The sequence below is a fragment of the Cebus imitator genome, unplaced genomic scaffold (genome assembly GCF_001604975.1).
Source record: "Cebus imitator isolate Cc_AM_T3 unplaced genomic scaffold, Cebus_imitator-1.0 Scaffold51, whole genome shotgun sequence".
Lineage (NCBI taxonomy): Eukaryota > Metazoa > Chordata > Mammalia > Primates > Cebidae > Cebus > Cebus imitator.
In genome coordinates this window covers 4422929-4439941 of record NW_016107366.1, presented here as the reverse complement: position 1 = coordinate 4439941, position 17013 = coordinate 4422929, and the positions used below count along the sequence as shown (strand labels likewise).

The 17013-nt window shown below is 36.6% G+C and overlaps 1 protein-coding gene across 1 annotated transcript in view; it reads right to left on the bottom strand.

Annotated features, from left to right (window-relative positions):
* The window catches only part of GRIN3A (glutamate ionotropic receptor NMDA type subunit 3A), a 164086-nt gene that overhangs the window by 82101 nt on the left and 64972 nt on the right, over positions 1–17013 (bottom strand). The window contains exon 3 of the mRNA XM_017527772.2: positions 12241–13288. Coding sequence (XP_017383261.1) covers positions 12241–13288 — 1048 coding nt within the window. The remainder of the gene's footprint in view (positions 1–12240; positions 13289–17013) is intronic.

Sequence of the window (17013 nt, the reverse complement as noted above, 5' to 3'; positions counted from 1 at the left end):
GCAAAATTTATGTGAGTTGAGCATTAGCAGTACTGAAGGTAGAGTGGAGTAACAATGGAGAGATTGAACAGTGGGAACATTAATTGCACCTTAGTTCATACTGAGACACTACAGCTTCATTTGGAGATGTCTAACTGCAGGGGAAAAAGAGGAGGACGAGAAGCTGCCATTTCACAGGGGCTGGTGTCAGGAAAGTGGGGCAGCATCTGAGACTGACAGCATCCCACAGTGGTGGTGGATGGAAGACACTATGCAGATAAGCGACTCCTTCTTAGTTTATGAAGTATTCAGAGGATGTATTCTTGCTGTAGTGCTTCCTTGGAAGAGGGAGTAGTGATGGCAATGGTAGTGGGAGTGTGGGAGTTATTCCTCCCTGCATCTCTGTCTCTTTCACTTCTTCATCTCAGACTGAATCCTGTGCCATTTGTGCAGAGAGTCAAATGTCACAGCCTCAGCAGCAGTCTCTGCCCTTCAATCATCTTTGCGATATGAGCAGCTTTTGCAGCCTAAGTCCAGAGGTGAGGCAAGGACTTGGAATAAATCAGGTCGAGGAGAACATTCTTACTGCGTGTGTTAATGAAATACTGAGTAGGAATAATTCATCGTCAGATATTGTCGGGTAGGAATCCTGCCTTTCCCTTTTATTAGCTATATGGCTTTGGACAAGTCATCTACCTCCTTTTAGCCCAATTTTCTTGTTTGTACGGATGCAGTAAAGTTTAAGTGAGGAAAATCCAATTTAAAGCAGATAGCATAGTCCCTAGAATATAGCAGGCATGTAATACATGTTAATATTACTATTTGTTGACATTGACATTTTTATTTTTGGTTCCTGAAATTCTATCTATGGTCTTACCATGAAGCGAAATAAGTCATTTATGACCTTTAGGATGATGATTAATCATCATTTAAAACACAAACCATAGAAGATAAACATATACCCATATTCACTTACATTCTTATTTGCCAATTGATTTAACTCCATTAATTATATGTCTTCAGATCATGCACAGAAAAAAAACCTAGTTGAAATGTAATTAAAGGAAACATTGACAGGTTTTGTTTGGTTAGTGTTGTTAAAATTTTCTGTTATTTGGCATTTTTTTTTAGGCAGCAGCTTCCTGACAAAATGTCACATTAAGCTCACTTTTTGAGTTTGAAAAATATTAATGGATTCTGACAAAATACCATTCTGAATGTAAGCTATGAATAATATAATATATTTTATATACTTGTTCTATCTATCATCTATCTATCTATCTATCTATCTATCTATCTATCTATCTGCCTGCCCTGTTGGGTGGAATAGGCTTGTATTCAGTTGCAATTGAGAAAATCAAGTCCTAACTGGCGAAATTTTCCATATTGAGCTCACAACAGATTTGAACTCAGTTAAGATTTTTGTCTTGCAACTGGATATACTAGTGGTTGAATCATACTAGCTTCTGATCTGATTAGGGATCAAACTATCAAGTTAAGGCTAAATCATAAAATCCAACATTCAACTTAATTTATTTACACTGTGCTTGTGAAGCTAAAATACATATATTTTAGACATAAAAGGAGTCCCCTTGGAGGACTGCCTGCAACTTCTTTGCACAGAGATAAATATTTATTGAGCGTGAAAATAAGATTCTTCACAGAGCAAACCATCATTAACTTAGTTCTCTCTATTCCAAATGTGAGTCCATTTAACCTGTATGAACTTTTAAAATAATATAAATGTGTCTATGTGAACACAGGATCAATAGACATATATACTGATAATTGTTTATAATTATACAAGACATAATATGTATATATACATATACACATACATATTTATAGATATCCAAGAAATATTCATTGGCATAGAAAATATGTATCTATGTATTCATTTATACATAGAAAGTATCTATGTATTAGTATAGCAAATATCTTAATGCCCGCTAAGAAGGTTAATCATGTAAACAAGGCTATAAGCCAATTTCCTTTTAAGAGAAACGTTGGCAAAAATTTGACGTATTCTCTGTTTGTATTAAAATGAAGGAAATCAGCTTAAATGTTCATTAAAGCAAACTCAGCAGGGTATCTGATTGAAAACACATTTCTGACTTTAGTATGAATTACTATATCTATTTGAAAGCAATAAAACCACAGTTATTTAAAAAATTCTGTAAAGATGCCATCTCAAAATTATTTTAGAAGTAGGTGAGAAAATAAATAAGTCATGTGTATATTTGTTCAGTTTTGACTTATCAATCTAAATTAGCAAAGCCTTGATGATTTTCCCATAGTTCCTTGAATTGGAGAGTATTCAAGAATGGATAGAATATACCATTTCCCCCCCAATTTCCACTAAGTGTCATGTACTATGTGTCTAATCCATATAAGACCCACTGAATGATTCTAATCCAATAATATGCCACTGGGGATCCAGGACCACGTAGGATGGAGCAGCAGCATCTGTCTCATGTTCCCTCAGGGTGCCTTCCTACTCAAGATCATACATCATGATGCGCTCCACTATGCGCATCACGGTCTTAGGTGTTCTTTGCTTTAATGGAAGCAAATCAGTGATTATATGCGAATTACATGCAGTAATTATATACAATGTCCTGGCTCAGATACTCTGGGTCACCTTTGGACATAATTTCAACTGCAAATGAGAGGTCCTCCCACCCTATACATTTATCCTACTGGTCTCATGTTGGCCAACCCAGCTTCAATAGGTGTCACAATCAAGTCCATTTACTTACTTGACCGTTATCTAATGAGGAGTTGCCATTTGCTTAGGCCCCAGGAACATTGCTGCATAAGAAAGATTTAGTCTCTACTCATATGGAGTTTATAGTCTAGTGGTGGATGGAATCAGAGCTTCAGCTGGATATTTCACATCCATTATCTCCTTTCATCTTCTCACATGAGAAGACAGAAGCCATGAGAGACTAAGTAACTTGCAGAAATTCGCAAAACTAACATGTAATGGGATCAGACATCAGACATAGCTGTCTGATGCCAGATTGTCTTTCTATCATATGACATTGCCCCCAGCAGGGACTTTTCTCCTATTTGTTCCACAGCATCTAGTATGAGAATGATTTTGAAAGGTCATATCAAAAGCGTTGGTTTCAAAGTAATCACTGCAGAGCACTATACTCATATTCCAGTGATACTGCCATTTTTCACTCATTAATCAAACAACGTTCACTGAATATTTACTGTTCACCCAGCACTCTGCTAGGTCCTAAGGATACAGTGTTAAGCAAGATAAAGTGGGACAGTTAACAAACAGATAACATGACAATTACAGATTGTGTTAAGTCCTAGGAAGGAAATAAACTGAGTAGAAATGAAAATTTGCTACTGAAAGCCTCTGTGGACAGTATCAGTGTCTTTAAAATGTAAATATTTTTGCTGTAGGAGTGCTACTCATTGAGGAACTCATCTCAGCTGAGGCCTCAGTCAGCAGCAGCACATGTGGAGCAAATATTGCCACTGTGATATTGTCACCACTATTGTCTCATGTCTGAATTATTCTCATTCTTACTTGGGTTATTAAGTATTTTCCCATTACATCAATAATACATGAATATGGTAAAAAATATGGGGTAGAAATAATACAATAAGTATTTCCTTAATTATACTGCCCAGATATCATTGCTGTGATATTTTATACATGTTGTATTATATACATTGCATGATATTTCCTTCCTGTCATGTCCCTTTATAGCAGGTACATATGTATCTTACAAAATTGAGACTGTAGTGTGTGGCTTTGTATCCTGACTTTTCACTTAACATTATATTTTGATTTTTGACACCTTAAAAGGCTCTTCAATATCATTTCTTCTGGCTGCATTTTATAGCATATGGAATATTATAATTTAGTAATTGTGCTACATATTGGACACTTATATGGTTTCCAAGTTTTTGCTATTTTAAATAAGGCTGCAGTGAATCTTTGCAATAAGTTGTTGTCCACATATTATCTTATTTCCTTTGAACAGATTCCTAGAAGTGAAAGTCCAGGGCGAAAGGGCATAAACCCTTTTAAGGCTCTTGATCCAAATGGCCAAAATGATTTATGAACATTTCATAAACTCAGCCACCCAATAGCAGTGTATGCTGGCTCTCATCCTAATGTGCTTCCACTAAGGTTGAGAATATTAATAAAAATTTTATAATGTGATGGGTAAAACATCTCATTTCTATTTTAATTTAGCATTTCTTTAATTACAATTATGATTTAACATTTCTTTATCTATTGCTCCATTGTTTCTTTCCTGAATTACTGTTAATGTTCTTTCTTTCTTTATTTGATTTTAACATTACTTATATATACCTTGCTATCTTCTTGAAAAAAAACTTAAGGCAGTTTAAAGGTCACATAAAATACAAAGTAGCAAAAATTAAAACAGAGTGAACTAAGAAAAAGAATACAAAGTCAGGGATGATGCTTAAAATGCATACCACAATGACAATAAATCTGTTTTTAGTAGGCAAGAAATTTGTCTTCAAACTCCTTTCTATAAATTAGCTCAGTAATGGAATCTTAGTACCATGTTCACCTTGACAATGGGCGGGGGGACTAATTGTTCAAGATAAATATAATTATCACTGGTATTAAAATATAAGATTTTAACTATTGTTATTATTATTTTGTGCCCCCTAGGTGTCAGACACTATGCAAGGTGCTTTGCTTAAATTACTTTATTTGATCTCTATACCTTCTTAATGGAGGTAGAAGTACTATATTAACTTCATTTATAATAGTGCTTGGCGTGTGGGAAATGGTCAATGAATATTAGCTTTTCTTTTATTGTTACCAATATTAAGCATTTTAACATCCAGTAAAGCAAATACCTTGAGACTTTTTGAAAAGATTAACATTAATATATATAATATGCTAATATATGTTTTTTAAGAGATTAATCAAAGAAACAAGCAAAACAGTCCTTTGCGATTTTGATTGGAATTGCTTTAAACCTATAAACTAATCAAGGAAATTTTGACATCTTTAAGTATTCAGTCTCCCAGCTTGGTAATATACTAGTTATTTAATCCAAACTATCTTTTATGTGTTGGAACATTAACAATTTTTTATTTTAACCCAATTTTTATGGAGGACATTTCCATGATCTATAATGAACTTTTGTTGCTAGGGTGAATGGGATGTTTCTCCCGTTATGTTTTCTGTTTGAAAGTACATGGAGCCTATATGAAGTACAGCCCTCCCTAGAGTTTGATATTCTTTGGATTTTTCTTTTTCTGAGAAATGTTCTCTCTATACTATCTGGTGATCAAAACCCTCTATCTTGTTACTTGCCTGACTCTCATTCCTGTTTTCCTGGCTTTCCAATGTCATAGTTGATGAGACAGTTGCACTCCCCTCTCTCTAGCCTACAGGCTTCTGCACACGCAGCCCCATTACCCTAAAATGCTCTTATCTAACATCCTCATCAACTTCCCTTTAACTCATTTATCTCCTTCAGATCTCAGCCAGACCTTCTTTCCCTATTCAGATCAGGTCACCTGCAAAGCTCCTAGTTTATGCTGTATTTCACTTCTCAGTGATTTAGCATGCCTTAAATCAATCATTGACTAATTTATGTGCTCCCTTGATTAATGTCTTTCTTTCCTACTAAATTCGATGTTGCGAGGACAGTGTCTATTTTGCTTACTCTTAAATTCCCAGGCACCTCGCATGGTGCTTGGACTAGAAGCTGCTGTTATTGGATGACTTAAAGAGTGAATGAGTGGTTTGGTGTAGTTCAGTTTCTTTCCCTTCACCTCAAATTCCATTTTCACTATCTTGTTTGCCTTGGAGTTATGGCATCCTTCCCTTCTTCACAGCCAGTTTTTATTATACGAATTCATACGTTTTATTGGGCAGCCACATGCTGTTATATGAAGATCAATAAAGGTGGTTTTTCTTATTTTGGGAAATGCTTCTCATTTCCTACTAGGGCTATGCCAGTGTCCTTTGCTTTAATATTTTTGGTTAAAGTTTGCTCTTGCCCTCACAGCATGTCTATTTTATTTTTAATATTTACTTGAATGTTCAGAAATGTGTTTCTAAAACAGTACTGTGATTTGCCTGAACAACAATGACACTAGCTTCCTATTCCCTCTATGGAGCTGACTTTTTCTTTTTCTTTTGTTTTTTATTAGATACTTCTCAGGGCTAAAGGGGGAGAAGCTGGAAAAGAAGTACCAGAATGTCCACTGAAATCAGCAAATAGCTAATTTTGAGTGCTTTCAGCTGGGCCAATTCAACTCCATGAGGGGAAGTGGAGCTTTATTTTTCAGTGAACTTTATGTTCTGCAAAGTTATTTTCTCATCCCATCTTAGATGCCAGCAGAACAGATGCCAATGGCTGAAAGATCCTATGAATGCCCAGATCCACTCCTTAGACTGCAGACCCAAAGAGAGACCTCACTGGATAAAAATACGGCTGCAATTTCTATCCACTTGTCAATCATCCCCAAATGCTAAAATGACATGATTTGGATGATGAGGTGATGGATGCTTGATTCCATCTGTCTACTTGATTTTCTGCATTGCCTATAATGGATAGTGCTCTTTTACATTGAGGAAATATCTAAATAAGTTCTATTAAATATGTAACTCATAAATTCTGCTTTCATGGTCTCATGCTTCAAGAGCCCACCCACTCTGAAGCATGAAGCTTGCTTCCCAGATGAGTTGGTAGGAGAATGTAAGAAGCAACATATATAACTTTTAGTGTAAAATAGATTATTCTAGCAAGAATAGTTAAGTAAGGATAGAATCATCCTCTTGAACCTCATTTGCACAGCAGGCCAGCTCCTCTCCCTTGGGGTTATCTGCAAGAGCAGCCAGCAACAAGATTATTTCTTTCTTCCGACCCCCTATCAGGAAAAAAAAATTTCAACCTCCCGTGGCTGTTGCAACATGCAGCGAATCATAAATTTGTCTTTCTTGCACAGGCTTTTGCTTTTAATTTTATTTCTGATTCAAAGCAGTGGTTTAAAGCCAATGAATCTCAGCCCTGAAATGGTGATAAAATATTCACCCTCTTAAATCTTAACAGTTTTATTAATTGTGTTAAATGAATAGCCAGCATTCCAAACAATTATGATTAAGAAGAAAAATGGAGCTATTACTTCATTGTAAGTTATCACATATCAGGGTTGCAGATACATAGCTAGGACTCCACTTGCAGACAGACCATGTCTAAATATAGAGAATCACAAATCTTACCTTTTAAGTCAATAAGTTTTTCATTCAAACATATTTTTTTCCATAGAAATGTTTCATAAGTGGTGTTTGGATTCCAAGACTAATACCAAAAAACAGCCTAAATTTTGAGCTAGAAATATAAACTATTTACACAAAAGTAAGAAAACACTTTTATTATAATTTAAAATATTATATGCAACAGAAATGTGGCTTTAAGAAAAGGGTAGCTGGAACTTTAGGGAGTTTCAGTTTTAGATTTCGTTTCATTTTAGATAGCTCTAAGAGGTAAAAACATCAGTTCCTTGGAGCAAATTCCTTAGTAAAATTCTTCTATTATTTTCAAAGTTTTAGGGCACATAATTATAACAGAAAGACTTGGAGAGATTATCTCAAGATAACCAAAGAAGTTATAGGAGGAAAGGAGGCAGGTATTCAAGAGCATTAATGGGGAGGCACAGGAAAATTTTCCTGAGATGAATTAACTGAGGTGAGTTGTATGCAGTGAATACAGGATGGAAATGGCAATGTGGTATCAGGCGACCATCCTAATATCTGGTAGATGAGGGAGATAAAAGATTATGAAGAGAAATAAAGCAAATAGTAAGTAGTAAATAAAGCAGATAATCTTTAGAGTGTGACCATTACTCCATATAAAATGTTACCTCTCATTGAGATTGGGGACATTTTTGGCTTACAGCAAAAAAAAAAAAAAAAAAAAATGCCCCAAAAGAACCACAGAGATCTATGACTTCTCTGTAAGCACTAAATTTGCCCTGATTAGAACTAAAATGCTATCAAAGTGAATTTGCAAAGCAAAAATGGAATTTTGAAAAATACTTCAAAAATTAAATCACATAATCTATTACTTTCAATGGCAAAAACTGCAATTACTCTTGCACCAACTAATAGTTTCATCAGACATTAAAACACATGCATGCTAATTCTCGTGATTTGTTCTGGGCATGAATTTGCCTATCATTTCTGGTAATCACTGACAAGAAGGTAGGCATGGCAGGTAGGATGATTCCCATATTCACCTCGAAAAAATAAAATTCAAACTATAGAGTGGCATTTGTGGACCTGCATGACTTTACAGGTCACCCTTTTTCTTTATCTTTCACTTCATCGCTCCACAAATCCTATACTCCAAAGCCCTAGGACTCTTTATTCATGGTGCATTCCTTCAAACAGAGATTTTTCTCCCCATCACCTTCTCCTCCTGGGGATCGCATACTCCCCTAGGGCTTTAATAGACAGTATTGTCTCCCTCCGCCAGGATTCTTACTAGCTTCAATTTCTCTCTTGAATTCTGGCCTCCCCCCATGTTTCCAAATGCCTGTTGGATTTCACTGTAATGTTCAAAACAGATTTTAAAATGCCATGTATGCTATGGAGCTGGAGGCCATCATCCTTAGCAAACTAAACAGGAAGGGAAAACCAAATACCTCACGTTGTTTCTTACAAGTGGGAGCTACGTGATGAGAACTCATGGACACATAGAGGGAAATAACACACACTGAGGCCTGCTGGAGGGTAGAGGGTGGGAGGAGGGAGAGGAACAGGAAAAAAATAACTAATGGATACGAGGCTTAATACCTGGGTGAGGAAATAATCTATACAACAAAGTCCCATGACAGAATGCACCAAACCTGCACATGCACCCCTAAACTTAAACTAAAAGTTAAAAAAAATGCCATGTGTGAAGCTGAACTGAGTGCCGTATTTTCTAGCCTGTGAATTGTTGTTTTCCTGCTTCCGTACCAGCATCTTCCCAGACACTCAGGCCTGCAGCTCTGAAGGCGTGACTCTTTGTTGCCTCTCTCAACCAATTAATTGCCAAGTCCTGCTGATTGGATCACAATATTTCTTGCATCCTTTCTTCAGTGACCAAAGCTATAATTTCAGCTCTGTTCCCTTTCTTTCTCTTGTAATCTTGTCTGCCTGCTGCTGAAGCAGCCATCCTGAATGGATACCACCATACTGTGCTATTCCATTGTTCACAAATGGCCATGGATCTATATTGAAGTTCACTCTTCTTAGCCTGACATCAAAGATCCTCTGTTACCTCAATTAAACTTACTTTTTCCAGACTTGGATCCCATCTCCTTCCTCTCCTGTAACCCTCGTTGTGGCTAAATTAGATTTCTCATATCTTGCCGATAATTTATATTTCATATTATCTATATAATTTATACTATATACCTATATACTTTATAAGAAGCAGAATGAATTAATTGGATATAATATGTTATATTATAAAATAAGTAATATATACTTTACAGGTAATATAAAGTATTACCTCCAAGTAATACGGTCTGCTCCTTCACTTAGGTTGTTCATTTCTCCTCCCTGGACACACATTCTGAATTCTTACTATTCTTTAAGAATAGGCACAAATATTACCTTATGAATTAAACTTTTTTCTCTTCTAATGAATTGAAGGTGATCATTATTTCCTTGAACTCGGACGGTATTTCATCTGTTGCGAAACCTTGGCATATTTATTACTTTTAAGTTGTTTCTCCTTTTGTTTATATCTTTTCTCCCCTAATTGATTGAAGTCAAACAATTTGACTCATTTACCTCTGAATTGTTCTAATAATTTAGTGTAAGAAACAGGTACAAGCCCTCCTAAAAAAATTGAGCATGAATAGGAGAGAAGAACACTCATGTGAGTAACTACAGCATCATGAGAGTACATTCTGAGTGACTCAGAGGTGTGGAAATTATTTTTATCTTATATCTCTTGTTTGAGAGTGAGGACATTATGTCGTCCACATAATACAACATATTTGGTTGAAAACTAAAAAATTCTATCACAACAATTATTCCTCCTAAGTCTCGGTGTCAAACATCTCTTAGCTAAGTAATCTGGGTGTCCTTTTGTGGAAAAAAGTGAACCTACAAAAGAGATATTTTAACATAGAAACAACACTAGTAGACACATATCCATTTTTAGGAAACTTAGTGGAAATTCATTTATTATCTCAAATTGAAAATAGTTTAGATTTAGGTTTGTCCTATCTCATTAAGAACTCGCTAGTTGTAATGCAAAGTTGACTTTATCCAGTTCCGGCATTGTCTTGTGGACTGCGTTAGATTTATAAAAAAAGTTCACCTCTTCATTCTGGTGGAGTAGAGGTAAAATGATTATTTCTTTTTGCTTAAAAATAATTTTATTGCTATGTACAGCTTGTCTTTATAATTTTATTTTAAAATACTTTAGCATAATCGCTGTTACAGCTTTTTCATGCATAGCATCCATGGCTTAATTTTGGCAATCACTGGTTTTGATAAATGAAACTCTAGTTAATATTGTGTTCATCTTTTTACATAGTAGCCTGAAATCTCTGCAACAGGCATATATTAGATTTTTTTTTTTACTAGATCAGACCAAACACTTTTAATTTTGAGCTAATAATTTAGGAGTCACATTGTTGAGATTCTCACAAACAGTCTAAGTTTCCAGTGAGACTGAAAACCTTCAGAAGATCTGCAGGACTCCTGGGGCAAAGAATGAACAAAGGCTGCTGATGCTAGTGTAGAATGTGAATGTGGAGGCATCACTAACATCTCTCTTTAGGGTGATGTGTTTATTTATGCTAATGATTTTATTTGTGTTCAGTGAATTCCAGCTCCTAACATAAAGCCCTGAGTATTCATTACAAAGTTTCTTGCCTAGTCAGTGAGGCATTGTTGGCTGAATCCTCTCAAGAGGTTCAAGTCATTTATTGGGAGGTTTGCAATACATGGGTCAAATTTCTTATTTTTTGTTTCCAAAACAGAACTTACATCCAATTGGAACCATCTATGAAAAAATTTTAAAGCTGCCACCAGCCCTCTGGGGCATTCTATCATTTAGTAAAGATAGCTACAAATGTCCTACTTGTTGATGCTCTATGAAATTCATTTTAAATGTTGCATAGTAATTTATAGTAAATAGTTCAATACATTGAGACTTGGTGTGACAAGGGGTATTTGGAAAAGCATGTGAATGTTATATAATCTGAAAGGCTCAGCTTAGCTCAAGTTGCTTTAAATATGATATGTCCTGAGTGTGCCTGATGAACTGAATCTTTCTCCAATCCCTATTAAATGTATCCTGATATTAGAATGCACTGCAGCTTCAGATCTGCATTCTGTTTCCCATCAGGACTGCAGTACTCCCTTGAGCTCTGTTCTAATTGCCTTGGTCCTTGACAGTCCCCTCTTCTCTAGTGCCATTGGGTTGGACTAAGTTTTCTATACCCCAGGTCACTTAGAGGGGCCCTGGTTCAATCCAGAGAGAACATGGACATGGCTGTCCTTACTTGAGTATCACCACTGCCTTGGCTGTTTACCTGCGCTCTATACTTCCTCTTCCCTCTACCCTTAGAGTCAGATGTCTAGGATATCAAGGGTACCCTAGATAGATAAAATCTTCCTGAATGTCCTTGGACTGCTGTCACTCTCCCTTCTATGCCAGGTGGTCAGCTGAACAGCTCTCCTTACTTTATAGGCCTTAGCTAATCCTGCCATCTCAGTCCAACACTCCTTGTTCTATACTCTGAGAATTCCCTAGTGGTTGACTTTGGGTAGTTATAATAAAATTTTAGTTCTTTCCATTGTATCATGTTTTAAGATGAAAATGATTCTTTACTATTTAAAATGTGGATCTTCCAATTTATTTTTATTAATTCCCAAGATAAGTCATTAATCAGTTTTTAAGGTCTGCTTTGGGTAAAAATACCTTATAAGACCTTTCCCTGTTAGGTGTGCTATCAGATGGTCAAATAATACAAGGAAAAGAAGCATTAATAGATATTTCTACTAGAAAGACCTACTCTAGAAAAGACACCCACTGAGACTTCTGTTTCATTTAATGAAACAATGAAATATTTAGTTAACCAGGCAACAGACTTTCGGACTAGTCTCTATACTTGGCCAAGAGAATATTCTTGTGTTAGATGGAGGAACATGGGCATACTACAGCAGAAGACACAACATGTGGAGTTATAATGGACAATCAAGAAAGCTAAAGTAAAAGGAAGTATTACCTTGGGGTCATGTATTCCAGAAAGCTCTTCATAGATCTTCTCACCTACCATGACGGCAGCCAAGTTGGCCGTGTATGTGGAAAGGCAAAACATACAGAAAATGGCCCAAAGATTCATTAGAAACCTTCCAGTCCAACATTTTGGGGGTTTGATGGCCACCGTTCTACCAAACAAGAGGGCGTAACAGACATTCAAGGCTGAAGAAAAGGAAAAGACTTTACTTCTATTTCGCCCCTTGGGAGTTAAACCAAAGGGACTCTTCCATTCATATAGAGTGAGGAAGATGGCAGTGATGTGCAGAGCCACAAAAATCCCCAGCCACATTGTCCAGTGGAGTGGCCACATGAAGGCTCCAATGGGAGCTGCTGTATCTCGGGTCCTCACTAAGATGCCCAAGCTGGTGGAGAAGAAAGGGCTGGTGAAATCTATCACCTGGCTCCGCGCAGTATTGATGCTGAAGGAAGTGACTGCCATGTGGGCAGTCCCACTCAGGAGATCACCCACCAGCCCAGTCCAGTGCCCATTTTTCCAGGCTCCATACTTTCCATCCCCTACAATATAGAGGTCGAAGTCAAAGTTCATGTCTTCTGCTATCTTTTCCAGCAGATCGATGCAATATCCGTAGCAGCACTTCTTGAATTTAATGGGCACTGTATCATTACTGCTATGGAGGCTGCTAAAAAGCCTGTCCAGTGTGGAAGAGTCATTAGTCATGGGGTCTAGACAGAGTTGGCCAGCAGGGCACAAGCCTTCATCATCTACCTCCCTTGTGAAGACAAAAGGATGCTCAATCAGGGTAACCACTCTCAAGTGTAGCTTACTTGGGTGTTGGAAGTAGGTTTTGTGTCTCTGGGCCTGCTCTGGCCATATTCCATAGTCCATGACGATCTTCCCCCCTTGCCAGCTGCCCAAGCGGGTCCACATTGGCTTTCCCATGGGGTCATGTTGAAGATTCCAGATGAAAAAGTTGTTTTCTAAGCTGATGATGGTGGAACCTTTTACTTTGATGGAACCACTGAGGCCTCTGAAAGTGGTATTAGCCAGAAACCTGGAAAAGAGGAGCAAAGTCAAAAAGTAAGAAACAGAAGAGAGACCAAAGACAGGAAGCCGTGTTCATCTTTGCTTCCCTGTCTTAATAAAAATAAATTCGTATTTTTATTTAAAATGACTTTGCCTATAGTTTCTTCAGAAATTAATAAGCTGGACTCATTTTCTATTATAGGAGTAAAATCCTATTATATTAAGCAAATGAGATTTCACTCTCAGGTTCTAATATTCCGGCCAGGTGCTTGACTCTTAATCTTACTTTAAATGTTTTTTTAATTCCTAGTCAAGAGACGTGTTAACCATTTTCTGTTGTAAACTGTTAATGACATATTCTTGCAACTTTTCAAGCTATGGAGATTTTCAGCATCTTTAACATATCCTACTTCTATTGTTGATTATGTTCAATTGTAACTACATTGTCTGTCTATCATCTATCTATCTGTCTGTCTGTCTATCTATCTATCTACCTACCTATCTATCTAGGTATTTGGTACAGAGAATGAGATCAAAAAGTATGCATATACTTTAATAATTGTTTAAACACTGCATTCATAACATTAGAAAATAGCCAAATCTTGTTACCAATGTTTCTTCTTGTAGAAGGAAATCAATTAACATATCTGTCCCCATGAGGCTAGTTCAAGCTGCGTATTGGAGCTCATCCACAGAACAAAGAAAAAGATGATAAATCAACTTGCAGCTTTCAAGATAGCCTCAGGCTAGCCTCCATCTTAGTCATTAGAAACAATTGGCCCTGGCTCTAAAGAGGGTTTCTGCCAGAAGCCACAAAAAGGAAAATTACCAACTAAATAATATACTGATTCCTAACCCTGTGAACTAGGGTTCTTACAGTATACATTCTGATATAGACTAGACAGAGAAAACTAGACGAATAAGGCTTGGTCATAGCCTCTGTCTTTCTCAAGTCTGGGAAGATAAAAGAATAAGAGGTAACATATAAGCTTGTGGCATCTTAATGATGGCCTTGTGTTGGAATAAAAGCTGAGGCTTTGGCATCAGATCCACCTGCATTTGAATATTGGCCTAGCCACCTGCTAATGTTGGCCTTGAACAATTTACTTAACTCTATGCTTTAGTTTTGCCACCAGCAAAATAGACAAAATGATACTTCCTTCATTACAGGAGTTGGAAATAATTTATGTAAAGCACAAGCTACATCTAACACGGAACAAATATTCCAGATATGGCAACTATGATGTAAAGTCATTCAAGTATTTTTCAGTCAAGGCTGTCTCCAGGTCACTTTTCCCAAGAATTTTAATAAAATTTTAAAAGTTGGAAACACCAAGTATTGTATTATGATAAATACTCAAGTCATATTTCAAATTAAAAGTAATTAAATTGAAATGTAGAATGGAACAATGTAGGTATTTTGAACAATCAGAATCTGTAAGTGTAGGCTCTCAGCAAAACATATTCACTCATTTCCTGTCACAAATATTACTCCGTAAATTACAAATGCAAATAGAAGTACTAAGACATTATGTTGCCACAGAAGGGACATAGAGAAACCAGAAAGTATGAAGTACATACTAATTTTCATTAGAGATATAAATGTAAATCACATTTCAAGATGTTACTATCAATAAATGCAGTGAAACTGTTCATTTTGTAAGATTGTGTGTAATGGTAATTGTTCATGTTAGTACTCCCCAGTGGCACTCCACCTCTTAAATTCTATTTCGCAGCAAGTAATGATATCTTAGCTATCTAAGACTTTGAAATAGTTTTCTGCTGCTTTAGAGAAGGAGCCAAATAATTAACATATACAGATTAATCAATTGATAATTACCTAGGTACTATAAGTGAAAGCTGATACGCTTCTTTATAAGAAATCTACTTTTAGATTTGTTAAAACATACACATACACACACTTGCTGATATAGGAAATAAACGCTTAGTAGTAAGTAGGTTAATTTCTTCTGGTCAATTTACTGATCAGGAAAGTAAAGAGGAAGTTGTGGAAAGAAGAAAGCTTCATTATTTTAAGAATGTTTGGGGCTTAATGATTATAGATTCTTAACTGGATGGTCCCTTGAGAAACTACCTCTAAGTATGTATTTAAACCATCTCAAAAAACAAAAAAACAAACCCATCAGAAATCTCCAGAGATTATACAACTCCTTCATTCCAGTAAAACCTATTCCTGATTATTCGTATTAAATAACATTTAAGATGGCCATGACAGAGGGACAAGGCCCAGTTGTCTTTGAGGCAGTCATTTTCCAAAGAAGGCAAATCAATATGGACCTCAGTGTCTCCAGAGTTCTCAGCCCAGAAAACCTAATGCTCGTTTCACTATTGGCTCCAAAAAATTGGGTCCCAGAGAATCACCACTTATGACAGATTATTTGTACCTGTTTTATTTTTAGTCTTACGATAAGGGTGAATCAAAATAATCTCCTGAAAGCTTTAGCTATAGTCACCTGCACTGATGGAGTCATGATGCATAGCAAAGTTCAAATGCTCACTATGTTAGTTAAAATATCAAAGGGCTGAAATCCTGATTTTGCTTACACTGGATTCTATCACATTCCTTTTTTATCTTGTCTTTTACTCTTCTTGAATAAACAAGAAAAAAAATCAGGAATAGTTTTACTGGCACATAAACTGATAAACTTTTGGCACTGTTCCAACACTGGAATTACAGGGATGAAAGACAAATTCATTGCTCTCAAGAAACTCAAGAAGCTCAAAGTCTAATTCTGGGGAGAAAGAAAGTGAGTGGGCAATTCAGACCCAGATAATGAGCATCATGACAGAGGTAAATCTGGTGCCATTGGAACAGACAGCAAGAGCACCTGCACATTCTACCATAGGGTGCCAAGGGAAGCTTCACAGAGGAGGAAGTGCCAGAGCTGAGTCTTGAAGACGGAATTACAGTAAGCCAGGAAAAGAAGTTGGGAAATGATGTTGTCATCTCAAGGAGATACAAACGCAAAGGCTGGAGACAGAGAGTGTGAGCTGTTTGAGATGAAAAATAAGGAGGAAGATGGGAATGGGAAATGAATTCCATCAGATCTGAGGCTGGAGTGAAAACAATGGGGAGCCACTGAGGGGAATTTGTCTGGGGAGAGACAAGATCATTAGATTTAATTTTAGAATGATTTTTTTTCCCTTGCTGGTTATATAGGACATAGCTTGGAAGGAGGAAGGGATTAAACATAATTCCACATGTGAGGAACAGTGCTGCTTCTTTCTTTCTTTTGCTTCCTCTCTTACTCTCTGTCTGCTAGTTTCATAAAGGGCTTAAAGTGGTAAGGGCGAAGTCAGTAGCAGAAGTGGAGAGGAAATGGCATAATCAAGAGACATTTCATCTTTAAAAAGAAAAGTAGTGATTTAACAGGGCCAAATGCACAGGCTTGCAAATTTGACTAAAAATGTGTGAGACTTGGCTTGACCGTAGGTCCTATAAATAAGACCTGATAGTATTTAGTTGAATATAAACTCGGTGTAAGCCCATAGAGCAATGTGCGTGTAAAAAAGTAACCTTAAGTTCCTTAATAAATGTTTAGAGCCTGGATCAAAGGGAACAATAGTACTACCATTCACTGTGCTGATCAGGTAACTGCTCCAGCCTAGATATGAACCCTAAACAAATCTTCCAGATTTGGGAATGTTAGGAAGAAAGATATGAAGGTGGAAAATGTAAGAGGAGGTGGTAAGCATAACAATCTGATTGGAAAGCAGGGTAGAAAAATATTA